At 37.2% G+C, this 18,990-nt stretch overlaps 1 protein-coding gene across 1 annotated transcript in view; it reads left to right on the top strand.

Annotated features, from left to right (window-relative positions):
- The window catches only part of LOC101281710 (hyaluronan synthase 2), a 29,716-nt gene extending 15,417 nt beyond the window's left edge, over positions 1-14,299 (top strand). The window contains exons 3-4 of the mRNA XM_004265351.4: positions 9,356-9,457; positions 11,392-14,299. Coding sequence (XP_004265399.1) covers positions 9,356-9,457; positions 11,392-12,321 — 1,032 coding nt within the window. The 3' untranslated portion in view covers positions 12,322-14,299. The remainder of the gene's footprint in view (positions 1-9,355; positions 9,458-11,391) is intronic.
- Positions 14,300-18,990: the final 4,691 nt, after the last annotated feature.

Below are 18,990 nucleotides of genomic sequence, written 5' to 3'. Positions count from 1 at the left end.
TTACATATTTACCTATCGCAACTTCAGGCCCAGATGAGAGGATAAAATGAAACTTTTAAATAAGGAATGGCTAGGGAACTTACAGAGGATTTGAAGTATGAAGCTCTGGGCCTAAAATGAGAAAACATCTGTTTTGATGTTTTGCCTTTAATTCTAGTTAAAACAATTTACATTTGTCCTTTCTAATCATGACATTATTGTGAGATTTTTCTTCTTTGTTTTTTAACCTGCTTCTCCCAAAGCCCCTTCTCCCAACATTTTGTTTGGAATTTTGTTTTTATCCTTGACAACTTGACTTGTGCCCGTCCAGGAAAAACTAATACAAAATATAAAATTTTAGAGTAGGCTTTTTGCTAGTGCCCTCATCAGGCTTGAGAACTTTCCTTCCTTCAGGCTGAAGCCTCCAGATAGACTGACCCTAGCAGCAGCTGTTAACTGGCCACCAAAGCCGCTTGAGACTTCCAGTCCATTCAGAGCACTCAAACAGGGGTAAAAAACCTTTCGGCATTCTGAAACTAGTAAATACTATCCTGCCATGCCTCATCGATGCCCTGTAAAAACAGAAATTGCATAAAGTTCAATCTAATATAGTACTCTCATCCTTCCTTCTGACTGACCCAGGGTCCAAGTGTTACAGAGCAGAAGCCACAGAAAGACAAAGAGGGAGGGGTTTGAGGATGTTGGCTCCTGAATATTACAAGTGATTGAATGTGGAGTTCAAGTTGGTTAGGGATGGAAGGAAGCAAAATTCAGGTGCTAATACACAAGAGAGAATGGGGGCTAGGGGAAGAAATGGACCATCTGCTCATACTTGCTAACCTGGCTAGAGAACACTGTTTAACTGTGCAGAGAGATGGCCAAAATGATTGGTTTCCAGTTGCAGCTGGATCCTCAGCACTAGTCAGCACTCTTTTCACTTGATCTTGAATAGATGTCTTGCTTATTCCTCTCGCGTCTGTTATTGCACATCTTCATCACTCTCCTAGGGCCTTACCCAAACTCCTCCCTGCTTAACTACAAACAGATGATCTTGCCTTCTACAAAAGAGAACAGCAAAAGTACAGGCTGTGAAGGCCGTCAAGATCTGACTCTCTTCTGCTTACAGTCTCAAGGGTACCACACCTCACCTCCTATCTCAAGGTTAACCTTTCTACCTGCACTCCTGAGCCTTCTGGGTTGGCTCCCTCTGGTCTCTTTCAGAGCAAGCCTTTCTCCATCACCACCTCTTATATCTCTCCTCTCTCATCTCTAGTCTTCTATAGTAATTACTCTTTCAGCCTTGTAGCCTCTCAAATAATAAATGCTGACATAGAACATGGAGGGAAGCTTTAGTTTAAGACGAAGCCAACATGGTAGGAAATTCATCTATGATGCTAGTGGCTGCTTCCAGAGATAAGATAGAAAAGCAGCAGAAGAAAAATAAAGTGAGAAAATCAAATACAGGGAATGAGAAATAAGGAGGTGAATGAGGAAGATTTTCTTAATTTTGAATCAAAGTATTTTCTGGAGAAACTTTTTCAATGATGTAGAAAAGTGCAATGAGCAAAATTAAAATAATCTGCAGCAGAGAGGGGAAAGATAAATTAGGAATTTGGGATTAACGGATACACACTACTATCTATAAAGTAGATAATAAAGAGCTACTGTATAGCATAGGGAACTATATTCAATATCTTGTAATAATCTATAATGGAAAAGAACCTGAAAAAGAATAGATATGTATGTATGTATAACTGAATCACTTTGCTGTATACGTGAAACATAGTAAATCAACTATACTTCAATTTAAAAAAATCATCTGAAGTGAATACATGACCCATACATAGATTATCAAATTTAATACTTTCCAGCATATACTCTTCTATTTTTCCTTATTTTAAAAACAATTTTGAGATTATATCATGTTTACTTTTCTGTATTTTTTACTTAACAATATCAGAAGACTTTTAAAGTGTCTTTTGATATCTAGATTAGATAATTGCTTTATTTATATCTCTTTTCACTGAACACTGATATTTCCACATAAGTGGCCACCAGTCTATATAACAAAGGAAAAAAACAGTATCGTCTGATGTGTGTATTAAGAATTTCCCAGGTAAAAGTTATACAATAAGTATGAACATTTTCTAAAAGGGAAGATTATAGGAAGCAATTTTATTATTAATTTAATCTGGCAGTACCATAGCTATCCAAGATTCCTTGAGCAGAAGGAAAGTAAGACTAAATCATTCATAATAGTAGAGTTGACCCTTATGATTCATGGATTCTGTATTTCCAAGTTAACCTACTGATTAAAATGTATTTATTACCCGAAAATCAGTAGTCGCAGTGCTTTTGTGATCATTTGCAGCCATGTGCAGAATGGCAAAAAAAAAGTGAGTCATCTGATGTGCATGTTCCCAGCTGAGGTCACACAAGATTATGCTTTGCCTTTTTGTTTTACCTTTTATACTGTAAACAAGTAGCTTCTTTAGTCTATTTAATATCATGTTTTTCACATTTTTGTGCTTTTGGTTGCTGATGTAGCTGTTTAAAATGGTCCCCAAGTGTAGTGTTGAAATGTTGTCTAGTGATAGTAACACAAGAAGGCTATAATTGCCTTATGGAGAAAATTGGTTTGTTAGATGAACTTTGTTCAGGCATGAGTTACAGTGCTGCTGGACATGAGTTCAATGTCAATGAATCAACAATACATATTAAATAAGGTGACACAAATAAACAAGTAAGCACAAATACAACAAGGTTAGGTATTGATCACTAGACAAAGATGCCGTGACCAGAGACTTCGAGGAACCTAACTCTATATGTCCGCTAGAAGCAATTTTTTAGTATTTGCTAACTCACTGTTCATGGAAGCTTTGTAGAACATAACTACCGTGCATAATGAGGATTGACTGCATATAACATTTGATTGGTTCCTATTTTCTGAAAATTTCTGAAGGGTCATGTTGAGAATGTTAATGTGACTTTGTATACTTCATCTCAGAGGATGAAATTGAGCACATTGAAATAAGAATGGGGAAATCTGAATTCTTGATTTAACTGTTTACTTGCTACGGGCCTCAACTGGTAGAAGAGATGATTTCTGAGATCACTTTTAGCTAAAGACTCTAACTTAGGACTGTCTTAATTTCTTTCTAGCAACATATCTATGCTTTTCAAGATTGGGATCAAACAAACAAACACAACAAACAGCAGCAACAACACAAAAGGGAGTATAGCATTAGAATTTTCTTTTTATTTTTAATCTACACTTTCCCTCAAAGTTGGGTTCTTGAATGTAAACCCTGATTTAAGGCAACCATTATGTGCTTTCCAACCATTTGGAATAAGGGTGTTTCCTGGCTTAAGCCTAGAGGTGACGACATTTGGTTTCTCATTTTTCCAGCTGACTTGTCACCTTTGCTTTACACCTACAACTATTGCTTGTGTATAAGCCCTCCTGAAAAAGAAAAGAGAAAAACCAAATGACTCCTTAATGTCTTAAAAAGATTCTAGGTTGCATGAAGGCAAATGTCACTTTATAACAATTTGGGTAACACATTCTAACAAGAAAGGTATATATCTTCCCAATTCCTTTTAAAAAGAGCAACAAATAAGGGCCAAATTGTTGAGGTTTTTATGATTTAGAGGCTTTTTATTGGCTAGATTTGAGGTCTTATACCATAAACAAAATTACTATGAGAGAATCATCTTCCCTATCCCCCATCCCTCGCCCCCAAAAAAGTTTCTGTATTTTTCTTTGAGAGCATTTATTTTTTCCTGGAATGGTCTCACTGATTAATTTCAAAAGGTCTTTTTAGTCCTAAAATTCTTACATCCTATGATTTTGTTTTTGCCACTCACAGTCTGCCATAAACTGCTCTCTAATCTTTTTCCCTAGTAGTCAGCCCAATCTAAGGATTTTTATATTGCCTGCTCAATAATCCAGCTTGTTTAATTTAAATTTGTTGGGCATTGGACAAGGCATTAGTTTTTGCTCTCTGAGCGAGTCATGGTTTATTTACAGTACAGATAAGAAGGACCCCTTCCCTCATTGGACTAGTGTTCTTAGTTTGTGCCTCTGGTTTTGATGATCACTTCTTAGTAGATATGTCTTCCTTTTAATGAGCATTTACTATGAGCTAGCCCTTATAACTGCTATACATACATTATCTAGTTAATTCTCCATTACAGCAAACTTATGAGGTGGATGTGCTTATCCATATTTTTCACCTGAGAGATGGAGACTTAGAAAGGTGAGGTAAGGAGTTTAAGGTTACAAAGCTAGTCCAAGGGAATATAACTGGTCAATTGTGGATTGGGACTCAGATCTGCCTGATTCCAAGGTTTTGCATAGTGCTTTCTTTTCCTTTCAGTAGTGTGTTTACTCTGGCATTGTACTGTTAGGAGTTCTGGGGGCTAGCACCATCTTGTGTTTGCCAGTACATAACTATCGGTGAATTTTAAAATTCTGGCTGACTTCTTTTCACTAGGGGGAATGTCCTGGGGGAAAGAGGGGGTAGGGGGTACTTTCCCTTTACTATGTGGTTAAGTTTTGGAAGGGAAACTGGGCAGTGGGATCATGACCAATAGTAAACTTCAAACATGGTTGAAATAAATCATCTCCCTGGGTTCAGGTTAAGATGAAGGGTCAAGATTAAGAAAGGATTGAGGTTTACAAGCAGGCAGAGGGTGAAAGCAGTAGCAACAGAATGAGTCTTGATTAATCTTCAGCCTGTTTCCTCATCGAAGGCAGCCAGAATAGTTAAGGCTTCCTGTTGCTGTGTAGCTCTCAGAGCCCTTTGAAGTGGTGCGGGGCAGGCAGAGGTGGAGAATCCACCAGTCAATCTGAAAGGAAATATGTTTAAAAAAAGGTGAAACATGGATACTCAGCATTTTAGACTTGGGTCTTAGAAGTTGAAAAACATATGGTAGAATAACTAACAATATTTCTACAGGATATTTTTATTTAAATTGTTGTGAGGTAGATTAACTTTAAGATCAGTGAGATAAATTGGAATGGACTTCAGTCTAACAGCTTATTTAACACATTTATAGCAATTTATATATCTAACTGCTATAGGTGTTTTGGATACATTTGAACTTGTTCATTGTGACAAAATATTCTTTTTTTTTTTTTTTTTGCTGTACGCGGGCCTCTCACTGTTGTGGCCTCTCCCGTTGCGGAGCACAGGCTCCGGACGCGCAGTCTCAGCGGCCATGGCTCACGGGCCCGGCCGCTCCGCGGCATGTGGGATCTTCCTGGACCAGGGCACGAACCTGTGTCCCCTGCATCGGCAGGCGGACTCTCAACCACTGCGCCACCAGGGAAGCCCAAGATATTCTTGATATGTAATCCATTCTCATGTTCCTTTTGGTGATTCTCTTTACTGAGTCACCTGTTCATGGTAATAAGTGGGTTTACTTAGCAAGTATAAACAATTAAAGATTATTACCCTATACTAGTGGCATATATGACTTTTCTGTGAGCCTTTGTAATTTACCGAGTACTTTTACATACAGTGTGTCACTCTGGTATCATGATGATGGTAACAGTTTGTTCAAGGTCATAAAAGTAGTAAGCCTCTTGATTTGTTATAATAGTCAAATCTTGACCTATTATAAGAATAGGAGATAGAGGCAACCGTAAAAACCTCTAGTAGAGTTAAATGGGGACTTAGAACATACTTTATCTCAACTTGTTCTTTTAGTTTGTTCCTTGTTTTTTTATGAAAGAGACCCACCCCCGGCCCCCCAACCAATTCTTTTAGGCTCAGGGTTGGCATACTTGCTTGTAAAAGGCCTGATAGAAACCATTAAGCTTTGCGGGCTATATGGTCTGTGTTGCAGCTATTCAACTTTGCTGTTTTAGTGTGAAAGCAGCCATAGATAATATGAAACTGAATGTGCATGACTGGGTTCCAATAAAACTTTATTTATGGCCACTGGAATTTGAATTTCATATAATTTCCATGTGTCACAAAAAATTCTTTTCCAATTTTTTTTCAGCTATTTAATAAGGTAAAAGCTATTTTTAACCCCCAGGCCATATAGAAATTGGTGGGAAGGCAGACTTGTTCGTAGACCTTAGTTCGCCAACTCCTGTTTTAGATACGGAGAAAGCGGCGGCACTGTCTCTTGGCTAGAACAGTGAAGGACGGGGAGCCATGGTCTTGAGCAATTTAGCTGATGATTCTGTGGTTAAGATTGAGGTGGCTGGTCCCTCCCAATAACGTCTTCTTGTCTTGACATTTTCCACTCATTTTAGTCAAAATTTGGTGACTTTGCCTCATTTCCATATCTCCTAGTGAGAAATCTTATGCCTGGCGATCATGTAGTTTAAACAAATTACAGTGATACATTCAGCGTGGACAGAAAGACATTTTGATTTGTTCTCCAGTTGTTTCCTGTGTGCAAATCAGTCCTGTGGTTTTTCCCAGTGTGAGGTTAAGCTCCTTGTGAACTGGTGTATTTCTCCCACAGTTTCTAGCCCAGAGCTAAACAGCCAACATTCGTGAAATCGCACACTTCTCATTAATTGGTGAGGAGACAGCTAGAAATCCTGTTTTTACTAGACTGATTTTAAGAAGGGCTAGAGTTACACCCTTTACACACAAACAAATTAATACTGTTATATCCATGAACATACATGCTTTCACAGACTGTCATCGACGGTGGTTTTCTAGTTGGCATTCTATCACCAAAGAACATCCAGAAATTGAACTTCTTTAGAAAACTCTTTGATCCCACTATAACAAACCCCTCCCAGGAGATTTCTGAGAGCTTTCCCTTCTGACAGTTAAACTCACCATGTGAACAATCTCTCTCTGAGAACTTCTGGCACTTTGCTGTTGGAAACTGGGAGGGGCAGGGCCAATTTAGATATGCAGAACCTCAGAAGTTTGGTTCAAGTTTAGTCATTTCACAGAGGCAGTTCCCTTGGCTTGCTTATCTTACAAGCAGGCGGAGTTACTTGAACATTAATTCTAGGTTGCCCCCTTCCTGTTGTTTTTAGTCTTATTTTAGCTTTCTGGTTTTACCTTTCCCAGCTTGAGTCAATAGAGGTGGGTGTGGCCATAAACTCTGGATGCTGAGAGGTGGAAAGGTGGCTTTGAAATTATGCCTTCACTTTCTACTACCCTAGTTACTGGCCTGCCAGGCTTATAGCCGTATACAAAACAGTGACAGACAAGGCATGAGAGAGGCAAAATATCGCTATTGGAGGAATTTGCTTCGGTTTCTGAGGCTTGGGACCCTTGAGTATAAACTGAAGTATTAGAAAAATCCTATTTTTTTAATGGAATACTAATGCCTAGCTGCTGTCTATTTTTTTCCTCTAAAATAAGTAAGACCATGCAGACCAAAATAGAATGCCCCCTCCAAAAAAATGGGGCAGTAGGTTATTTAGAAAATGCCTGTTTCTAAATAGGTAAAGTAATATACAAAATTCAGAAATTAACTTTAAAATTGTTAGCATTAGTTGAGTCCAGAGAGGTGATGATTTCACTTTTTATAATTGGATACCCTATATACTCCTTAAGTCATGTTACAATAATGCATTTGAATTGGTCTTTTCACCAACATTCTTTATTAATATATATTAATGTTTTTCAGAAAAAAAACTATTAATAAAATTAAGATAGGCACTCTTTTTTAAATGTTGAGACTTCCTAGCTATGTATGTGAGGGACTCTTCCGACATATAAAATCCCCTTTAACTCAGAGTTCATGCTTCTAAATATTATTTTCATTCAAAACTGGTATATCAAATCCGTACTATTTTTATGAAGCAGCTCTGAGAACTGCACAAATACTTGCTTTTTATATAAATAAAGAGACTAAATCTTGATTAAATTCATAAATGTAGCCAGACTACATAGAAAAACAGTGGAATTGCAGATAACACTCCTGTCTCTGCCAATCATATCATTTATTGCTTAGATGGGGATGTGAAACTGGTTCATTACATGTCAATTTTCATCACTTTATGTCTACTTGGGCCTGGCTGCATTTTCCAGAAAAGGATACTATGTTATTAATATCAGCCAGGAATAGAGAGGTGACAGCTCTTTTCCTACTTTTGATTTTCTTTGATCATGTGGAAGAAGCTCCATCCACAGGTGTAATGTACCTAATATCTCCCTAAGAGAAGTGACTTAATCTGATTGGTGAGTACGGGAGGAGTAAGGGGTAGCCTAGCTCCTTCTTCCCCCTTTCTTCTAGAAGTGAGCCACCATGAAGGAGCAGGCATCTGCCATCCCTTTCGAAGGGGCATTAACTGTCTTGAGGAGGAGACTAGTCCCACTTAGATGCTATTTGGAATTGGTACATCAGTCTAATTCTGGGGAACATAGTTACAAAGTCTGCTACTCCATTGATATAAGCCCTATTCTCCATATCAGCTTTATGAGTATACATGTAATATTTTGGTTTCTCCTCTCCTTTATTTTTCTGTTTCATTCAATAAGTTCATAAACCAGCTTGGGAAGAAAAGTACTATTTATAACCCTGTACCTTTGGCCTCCAGTAGAAATTTCTGGGAGCAGCTAATGGGTATAGACAAATCCTAATAATTTTCTTGAAGTTGTAGTTGGTTTGGTTTCAAAATTGTTTTTTCGTCCTGTATAAAGTTTGTTTTTAAGAATAATAATTAGCACTTCTAGAAAAGCTTAAGATAATTTAACATCTACTTCTGTATACAAAGAGCTAGACGAATACTTGATACTCTAAAATAAAAAGGTGGACTGACCATCAGGCTAGTTTCCTTTCTAATGGAATGTCATCTGCTAAGCCCAGGTCAAATGGACATCTTGCTTCAGAATTAATTATACAACCAGCCTTAGTAGAACTGCTTTCCTGTCTTAATCACCATATTAAAATAGAGAAAAATAATCACTGTTAAACATGCCTTTTTTTCAATACTGTCATAGGAGTTTCCTATCATCATTCAGACCTGAGGGATAAGATATCTAAAAGCCTTATGGAAGGCAATTTTTTTTAAAAAAGAGATATCTATGGTGACCAACCCAAGATGTTTTCCAAGTCCTGGAAATCTAGGATGTTACCTGGGACATGAGACTTTCATTGCCAAAATTGTGTACATCCATGGCAAACCAGGCAAAACTGGTCACCCTACATGACATGCCTAGGTCATCACTTTAGCTGTTCTATCCAGCCATGTCATTAGCTTAAATATTGAGTTTGCAGGTTCTTTGTATTGGCCATCATGTAGCAAACTCTCATCCCTGTGTTACTGGCTTATTGAGGCCTTGTGACAATAGGCTGAAGGCATAATATATATGCCCACTTTTGACTACACGGAGTACACTCATCATCTTCTTTTCTAACTTATTTCTTACTTTCTTCTTTGCAGGTTTGTGACTCAGACACCATGCTTGACCCTGCCTCATCTGTGGAGATGGTAAAAGTTTTAGAAGAAGATCCCATGGTTGGAGGTGTCGGGGGAGATGTCCAGGTACATGAGTTCACTTTTTGCATGAGTCACTTTTAGTAGTACCCTCACTCACTGATTCTTTGAACATACATTTATTATACACCCAAATCTGTGCCAGATATTGGTTCTGGTGCCAGAGACATACTAGAATGTTCCTTGGACCCACTTTATACCTCTTCTGCTGTCTAAATTGAAGTAACTTATGATTTCTTTGCTTAATCCTGGGTTATAACACAAGTATGTAGTGGCTGATAAGTTATATAAACTATAATGTAAATGTGTAATAATTTCTGCCATATCTTCTTGAGCCACAACTTAATGTTCTGGTAAAATGATGTTGGAATTCATTTAGTACAAGGGTTAAGAAATGGAGGTATGGCAGGAGATGGAGTCTATGTCATATAACTATGTATTTAAAAGCTGAACAATATATGGTTGGTCAAAATCCAAATTGGAATACAAAGGAAAAAAAAGAGGAACAGCAACTCAAATGTACACTAGAGAGAAAGTCAAAGGAACAATTAAGTGAGTTTTCCAATTATTATTTATTTCCCATTATTTGCTATCAATGGAGAAACAATAAGTGAAACGAATATTAATGAAGGTGATTTGAAATTTATGGAATGGGAAAACAAATATGTGAAAATATATGAAGATTAAAGTGAGCTCTTTGCAAAAGTGCACTAGATTTTAGCCAAAGATGTGAGAAGCATGTGGAATTTTGACTTTAAATGTAGGTATTGTGTTGCTGTATAACCCATATTTATATGCATGGTAATAGTGAAGGCAAAGAAAGTGCACTAGATGGACAAAGAAATACCCTGGTGATAAAAAGGAAGCATGTAAAACCCAGATGAAAGCTGAATAAAATTGAGACAGAGGAGAGAATTAAGAAATATTGCCCCCCAAAACTAATAATTTTAATAGCCTTTGTGTAGAGCATTATTTCAGGATTCCAGATCTGGGGTGAAGCCAGAGCAAACCCTTTTATCACTGGCATTGCTAAAACTGGGGAGGAAGGAGAATAATAGAGTTGGATGAGTTGAAAAGAGAAGAGCATAGGACTTAAAAACTTTCAAATATTAGATAGTAAGAAAGTGGGAGAATAATTTTTTTTTAAAGATTTTTTGATGTGGACCATTTTTTTAAAGTCTCTTTTGAATTTGCTGCAATATTGCTTCTGTTTTATGTCTTTGGTTTTTTGGCCGTGAGGCGTGTGGGTGGGATCCCAGCTCCCCGACCAGGGATGGACCCCCCCCCCCCACCTGCATTGGAAGGCGAAATCTTTAACCACTGGACTGCCAGTGGGAGAATAATTTAAGGGCTGAGAACCAAAGCCGAAAAAAATCTCAATTTTATAACATAACAAGAAAAAGAAACAAAACACATAACAAAAGAGAACAGAGAGTGATGGAGTAGAAAAAAATTATTGTCAAGAAGTCCCAACACATACACCCAACTTATCAAATTAATATAGTATATAGAATCAAAGAAAATAATGTAAAATTGTGTTAAAAAAAGGAAAGAGGCTAAATAGAAGGATAAAAAAAACAAACATGGGCTTCCCTGGTGGCGCAGTGGTTAAGAATCCACCTGCCAATGCAGGAGACATGGGTTCGATCCCTGGTCTGGGAAGATCCCACATTCCATGGAGCAACTAAGCCCGTGCGCCACAACTACTGAGCCTGTGCCCTAGACCCTTCGAACCACAGCTACTGAAGCCTGCGTGCCTAGAGCCCGTGCTCCGCAACAACAGAAGCCACCGCAATGAGAACCCACGCACAGCAATGAAGACCCAACGCAGCCATAAATAAATAAATAAATTTATTAAAAAACAAAAACAAAAAAAACAAACATTACTCTAGGTAGTAACCTCACAATGGTGCAGATTTTGCTGGAATTTTTAGCTGGGGCTTACCTTTATTTAATTATTTTTACTTTTATTTTTCTTGCAGATTTTAAACAAGTATGATTCCTGGATATCTTTCCTAAGCAGTGTGAGATACTGGATGGCTTTTAACATAGAAAGGGCCTGTCAGTCTTATTTTGGATGTGTCCAGTGCATTAGTGGACCTCTGGGAATGTACAGAAACTCCTTATTGCATGAATTTGTGGAAGACTGGTACAATCAAGAATTTATGGGCAGCCAATGTAGTTTTGGAGATGACAGGCATCTAACGAACCGAGTGCTGAGTCTGGGCTATGCAACAAAATACACAGCTCGATCCAAGTGCCTTACTGAAACACCTATAGAATATCTCAGATGGTTAAACCAGCAGACCCGTTGGAGCAAGTCCTACTTCCGAGAGTGGCTGTACAATGCCATGTGGTTTCATAAACATCACTTGTGGATGACCTATGAAGCAGTCATCACTGGGTTCTTCCCTTTCTTTCTCATTGCCACAGTAATCCAGCTTTTCTACAGGGGTAAAATTTGGAACATCCTCCTCTTCTTGTTAACTGTCCAGTTAGTGGGTCTCATAAAATCATCTTTTGCCAGCTGCCTTAGAGGAAATATCGTCATGGTCTTCATGTCCCTCTACTCAGTGTTATACATGTCAAGTTTACTTCCCGCCAAGATGTTTGCAATTGCAACGATAAACAAAGCTGGGTGGGGCACATCTGGAAGGAAAACCATTGTTGTTAATTTCATAGGACTCATTCCAGTATCAGTTTGGTTTACAATCCTCCTGGGTGGTGTGATTTTCACCATTTATAAGGAATCTAAAAAGCCATTCTCAGAATCCAAACAGACAGTTTTAATTGTTGGAACGTTGCTGTATGCATGCTATTGGGTCATGCTTTTGACACTGTATGTGGTTCTCATCAATAAATGTGGCAGGCGGAAGAAGGGACAACAGTATGACATGGTGCTTGACGTATGATCTTACGTTTGATGTTTGCAGTTACAGATGCAGACACACACAAAACCTTAGTTCCTCTAGAGACTGTGCGGTATTGTGGCATCAGATAATGCCACCAAAGGAGACATATCACTGCTGCTGGGACTTGAACAAAGACATTTGTATGGGTTTATTTTAATTCTGCCAAAGTAAAATGATACATCAAGAAGAACTCAGATTTAACCTGATATTTCTATGAAAATGGGAAGAATTCTTTGATTATGCACTTTTTCCTTATTGTACATCTGCCTAAGTGTTTTGCCCTATATACCTCACTAGTCATGCTTTATGTGTGTTATCATGTAAGAAAAGGATTTTGGAAACTCAAGGAAAAGTTCTTTCAACATATACAACCTAACTTATGTACTGTGTTGATAGCTAATTTTTTTTTAGAAAGGTTTTTCTGTTTAACTCTACCAAATGAAATGCCAAAGGAAATTTACAGGCCGTTGGCTGTGCTGTATTTTTATATAATTGTACTGTGTTTTAAAATTTTGTATGCCAATTTTAAAACAAATTTTGCATATTTTATATTTTACTTCTCTGCCAAAATACACCTGTTCTTCCTTTTTTTTTTTTTTAATAAAATAGGTTCTGAAACAATTCATACTTAAAAAATTTTTACCCAAAATGTGAAGCTTGGTTGACTGATGATGTTCATGATAAAAAGAATAAAATGTTTCTCTCTCTCTCTCTACCTTTAAAATTGAATAGTTTATTTCTGTGAAAAAGTATTTAAACTCTCAATATTTTAACTTTTTTTCATTTCTTTTAGAAAAGGCCAATATACCTGTCACACTTCGGGAGTAGAAATTCATACTTGTGTGTACAAAAAAGAAGTCATTGAAAATAAAGGCCAAAGGGGTAGAAAAGTGCAATTTTTTCATAAGATTGAAAAAAAAGGGAATGCCAGTTCTCAAAAGAAAATACTAGGCATCCAGCAGTGGACAAAATCTGGGTATCAAAGATTGTTTTTGGAGATTCTCACGGTGTTTTCCCAGGCTAAGTAAAAAGGAAAGTGGGAAAAATTGATGGTATAATTTGGACAAATACACTGCAGTTCATCATTTTGTTCTGTGACCTGTATTCACTGGATCCTGTCTATATGTTGAACATACTTTACCTACCTTTTTTTTCCCAGATTGTCCGTTCACTTTACATGTTAGTATGAGGTTTATACGGGTGAGTGGGATAAATTATAATAAGGATAAAGCATATAGGTTCAAAATTGGCCAAATCAAGCTCCATGTGTACTCTTTAACTTTCTAGGGAAGATTTTTTCTGAATTATACAGATAATTGCTTCATCTCTTCTGTTCTTGACCTAAATAAATGTGTTTACATAGTAGACATGATATCAAGGTTTAATAGTTGTATCAAGAATTGGCACATAAAAAAAATTGATGGACCCTCGGCCTGGTTAATTTAGCTACTCCGGGGCCTCAGTTATCCAGTTTGACTTTTGACATGACCCATCTTGCCTTGTAGCTGGTGCTGTGTAGACCTGTGTTAAAAACAATTGAACACATGAAGAGTTGCAGAAAAAAAGTATTGTGATGAAGCAGAAATGTGAAGTGTTCAACCATGTGCTTCCTGCCTTTCTGCTTCCTTTTTATGTAGACTTCTATATTTCATCCATCCTGTCTAAGAAAAAACCTGCACATTCTACCTTCAGAGCACAAAAAAGTATATAACGTTCTACAACTTAGACTCTCACTGATTGGGGAGCTTGTGGAAAACAAACAGACCATGCCATTAAATGAAACTAAAACTTGAGTTTGCCTTTTTAACTATTTATGTTCTAAGTTAAGCTTTGATAACATTCAAATGTCAAATTCTCTCATTCTTATAAAAGATTGAATTAATTGCCTGTATTTATTTTAGCAATTATTCAATGTATTTCCAGTATAGGATGTATAGTATAATTGAATTTTTTTGTAAATAAAATATTTTTGATAAGATTATTGCCTTTTTTTCTAAGGGAAGCGGGAATTCAAACAAAATGAAACAAAATGTTCTATTTTGATTGTAAGGGTATGGATTTAAGAATGGGGTATACAGAAAAATAAACATTGTTGGTCAAAGATAATGGAAGTCGTTTAATGTTACTAATCGGGAGGTAGAAATCTCCAAAGTTGGTATAGTTGGAAATCTGGAAAAATGAGAGAGAGAGAGAGAGAGAGAGAGAGAGAGTCCCAATTAACACAACCCTTGTCTTTCTTTAATCTTCTCTTTCTTCTCCTTCCCTGAAAACAGCCCAAATTTAGGCTAAAATTGCTTTACTATAGTAATCTGTCATAGTGGGAAAAAAATCACCAATTTTTCAGAGACGTCGTAGGCAAGTTTGTTATAGCATTATTTACAAATAATAACAAAAACTTAAAATAAGATTTAATGATGAGGGAAATAAATGAATTATGGCATTTCCAAACAATGGAATATTATTACCCATTAAACATAATGTTCTCAGAATATGAAGTTGTTGGAGAAATGTTACATTAAAAATATATAACCATTTTGTACAGTTAACATCCCAATTTTGTAAAAACAAAAATGTTTAAACGTGGTTATCTCTACTCTTGGGAATATGACCGATTTATATTCTGTATACATTTTTGTATTTTCCAAGTACCGTAATCATGTATTGCTTTTATAATCAGAAAAGGACAATAAATATTGCTTTCTTTAAAAAGTGGGTTGGGGCATCTAATAGCATTTCCTGGTTTGAGGAACTTTAGTGGTAATTAATTCATTTTACTACTTATCCCTCAAATTCATCTTATTTCCCAATCCTTTTTATTGTTCGATTCCTAAGAATCCTTTATTACCTCGGTACAGTTACGTTAAGAACAGAACACTATAGCCATTGACCATTATTGCCACTCTAGACACCAAAATAGTGATGGTTCTAGTCCCAGTAATTTACTGATAACAGTCACTTGGTGCTATATTAGAGGTTGTCAACCTTTTAAGGTAAAGAGCCAGATAGTATACAATGCAGGCTTTCCTGGCCATATGGTCTGTCATGTGACTACTTAACTCTGCATCCATAGGCAATATGTATACAAATTTGTGTGGCTGTATTCCAATAACATTATTTAATGGACACTAAAATTGAATCTTGTATAATTTCCACGTGTTAGAAAATATTTTTCTTTTGGTACTTTTCAATCATTTAAAAAATTTAAAACTATTCTTAGTTTACTAGCATTACCAAAATAGGTGGTGAGCCGGATCTGGACTGCAGGCCACAGTTTAACCACTCTGGTCTTTAGGAATCTGTTGACTTCTTTGTACCATTGAATTCTCACACCGACACCTAATTTTTGAGCACGTGCCATGTGTCAGGTACTGCCAGAAACACATTTTATGGGTCAACTATTTTATGAATAGTTCTCACTGATAAAATTAAATGAGAGGCGTAAAATCATAAAGCTAGTGAATTGTGATGGTGGAATTTAAGTCCAGGCATTCTGATGTCAGACTGACCCTTTAAACTAGCGCTGTTCAAACGTCTTCCTCTTTTGAAATCATCAGCATAACCTGGGAATTTGTTAGAAGTGTAACTTCGTGACCCCACCCCAGACCCATTGAATCAAAATTTCAAGCTAGGCCCTGGAATCTGTCTTTAGGAAGATCCCTAAAACTTACTCATATTCAAGTTTGAGAAGTGCTGCTTTAATCTAGTATTTTATATTGTTTCCCTTAGACTAAGTATAATTTCTATGATAACTCAATTCAAAAATTTGTATTTTCCTATTGAACTTTTCTACTTTTATTATCATATATGTATGTTGGTAGATATCTGGTTTTAATTAAGTTTACTGAACACCTGTCATAATCAAGAGGTGTACATTTTCTCTATACCCCAAAAGCTTATAATTGTGCAAGAGTGATATAATTGTATGAGCTTTTGACACAAAATGAAATAATAGGAGTGTAAATAGTGGGTATAAAAAAAGAAGGAATGAAATGTACAATTAGTTCTGTAAAGGTAGGCTTCGAGATAGCATGGTATTGAGGTGATTCTTAAAGATGTGCAAAGTTGGGTGGGAACTAGGGACTTTTAGATGAAAAGAATCATATGGGAATTAATATGGACAATAGAGGTGTGATTCTGATATGTGATTTTAAAACAGAATTGACAAGTTTAATTAAGGTATAGGCTGTGTATTAAGTAAGAGTTGAGATTTAACTACAGAAAGTAAATTTCAGGATGGGTCATGGAAGACAATAATCCTACTGGGAGGAACACTAGAATGTGATGTTTAAATTTGAAAGATCGTAGTGCATGCAGGTATTTTTGAATAGGGTGCTACCATTGTTGTAAACTGAACTACTTTATGGTGTTTTGGATTTGAATATCCCACACAAACATTATGGTTATAACATGATTTGGTTCAAGTGTGCTTATAATAAACTGGTATTGTTCTTCCAGTCACTTCCTTGGCTACTCTCATCATATTTCCTCAAAATCTGCCTCTCGTTTCACATCCTCAGTTAATGAATAGCATCACAACCTTCCAGTTGCCCAAATACTATCTTTGCCTTCTTTTACACCCCCTGTAACCAGCAGGTCACTACGACCATTTGATTCCACCTCTGCCTTGTCCCTCAAATTCATCTCTCACATTGGTTAAGATGTTCTGTATTTCCTACCTGAACTGTTAAAAACACTTCCTAAATCCTTCATTTTCCCCCACTTCAGTTTCATCCAATGGATTCTCTACATTTCTGTCAAAATTATCCTTCTAAGGTCTAACTCTGAATACAAGGTTTAACTTAATCTCAGTGTCAACAAGATAAAAGCATTAAATGTTTAAGAAAGACTCGGGAACTTTCCTGGTGGCGCAGTGGTGAGGAGTCCGCCTAGCAATGCAGGAGACACAGGTTCGAGCCCTGGTCTGGGAAGATCCCACATGCCACAGAGCAACTAAGCCCCTGCACCACAACTACTGGGCCTGTGCTCTAGAGCCCGCTAACCACAAGTACTGAGCCCGTATGCCACAACTACTGAGCCTGTGCTCTAGAGCCCATGAGCCACAACTACTGAGCCCACATGCCACAACTACTGGAGCATGCGTGTCTAGAGCCCGTGCTCCACAACAAGAGAAGCCACCGCAGTGAGAAGCCTGATCATCTCAATGATGAGTAGCCCCCGCTCTCCACAACTAGAGAAAGCCCACGTGCAGCAATGAAGACCCAACGCAGCCAAAAAAAAAAAAAAAAAAATATCCAGGGTTGATGATTATCTACTTATATCCTCTCTTGCAAGCCTTCATCTTCCTATTTTTGCTGTCTAACTAAACTAGATTTTTTGCTCCCTCTTGCACACACTTTGTCCTTTATCTTTGTTTGCATTTTACTCTCAACCTGAAATGGCTTTTTCCCTCCCCATATCTATTTGTCAAAATTCTTCTATATTCTTCATTCAAGGCATAATTTTACTACCATCTTCTTCCCCAAATGCCTCAACTTAAAGGGATTTCTTGCTCCCCCTCACTCTCATATTTCATTTCATCTCTGTCATGCAGTCCAGGCTTTTTCTTCTGCCTTGTGTTATGAATATCGGTGCACATCCTAATATCCCGGTAGACCAAAAGGTTTCTGAAGGTGACACTTACATTTTCATCATTTTTGAATCCTCCTTAGTGACTAGCAATTTGGTGAATAAGCAAATGAATACATAAAAGAACAAGGAATAAAGGATGGACTCAAGTAATGAATTTTCTTTAAAGAAAATCTGTGGCATTCTTTGCAGTTTGCTTACAGGAATAGCTTTGTGATGTGAGGATTCCACTTTCTTTTTGATTTGGGCAGTGGGCTGATGCCTCTATCACCAGAAAGAGAGTTACCTTGGCATCGTCTACTAAGTTAAGGCATTCATTCAACAAACAGATTTTGAGTGTGATTATGTGCCGGACTTTGCTGGGATTTCAAAAATAATAAATTTTGCTTGCCTTAAAGGAATTCTTTGAGTTTCTCCAGCAAACCACGCTCTTACTCTCCTGTGGGCATTTCCAAAGGCTTTTCCCAACCTAATTTCCTTCCCACCACCATCTTTGTTTAATTATCTTCTATACTACACTTCAGCCCCAGTTCAATCATTACTTCCTCAGGGATGCCTTCCACAACTACCATAATGAGGTTCATTCCCCTATTCTATCTAATAGAACATTTTTAGTACTTTTTTTTTTCATCTCTATGATTGCTTAATATCTGTCTCTCTTACTAGTGGATAAACTCAGTGCAAGAAGGAACTGTGTGAGAGTGTATCTGCATCCCATCTTCCGATCTTAGTATATAGTTTGTCACATGGTAGGAACTCCGTAAAAGCTTGTGAACTAAAAAAGTGGGTGAGGGAGTGAAACTCCCAGTACAGCTTGAGAAACAGCCAGAGTGTTGAAGTTCTATAGAAAAAAATCAAGCTCCCAGCTTTCCATTTATAAAGAACTGTCCAGGAGTTATAAAGAACTCCTTTATCCCTGGACAGACTTATAACTTAAGGCAGAAAGAGAAGATAGAGATTGTGACGCTTTCATAATTAAGAGAAAGGAACATCTATGGGTAGGAGGCTCTTTTTCAGTTATGAGAAAGGTGAAGCAGTGATTCACTAGAATTCCTGTAATAAGGATGCACAATTCTGAAAAAA

The sequence above is a fragment of the Orcinus orca genome, chromosome 17 (assembly GCF_937001465.1).
Source record: "Orcinus orca chromosome 17, mOrcOrc1.1, whole genome shotgun sequence".
NCBI classification, from domain to species: domain Eukaryota; kingdom Metazoa; phylum Chordata; class Mammalia; order Artiodactyla; family Delphinidae; genus Orcinus; species Orcinus orca.
This window is presented reverse-complemented; position numbering and strand designations above follow the sequence as displayed.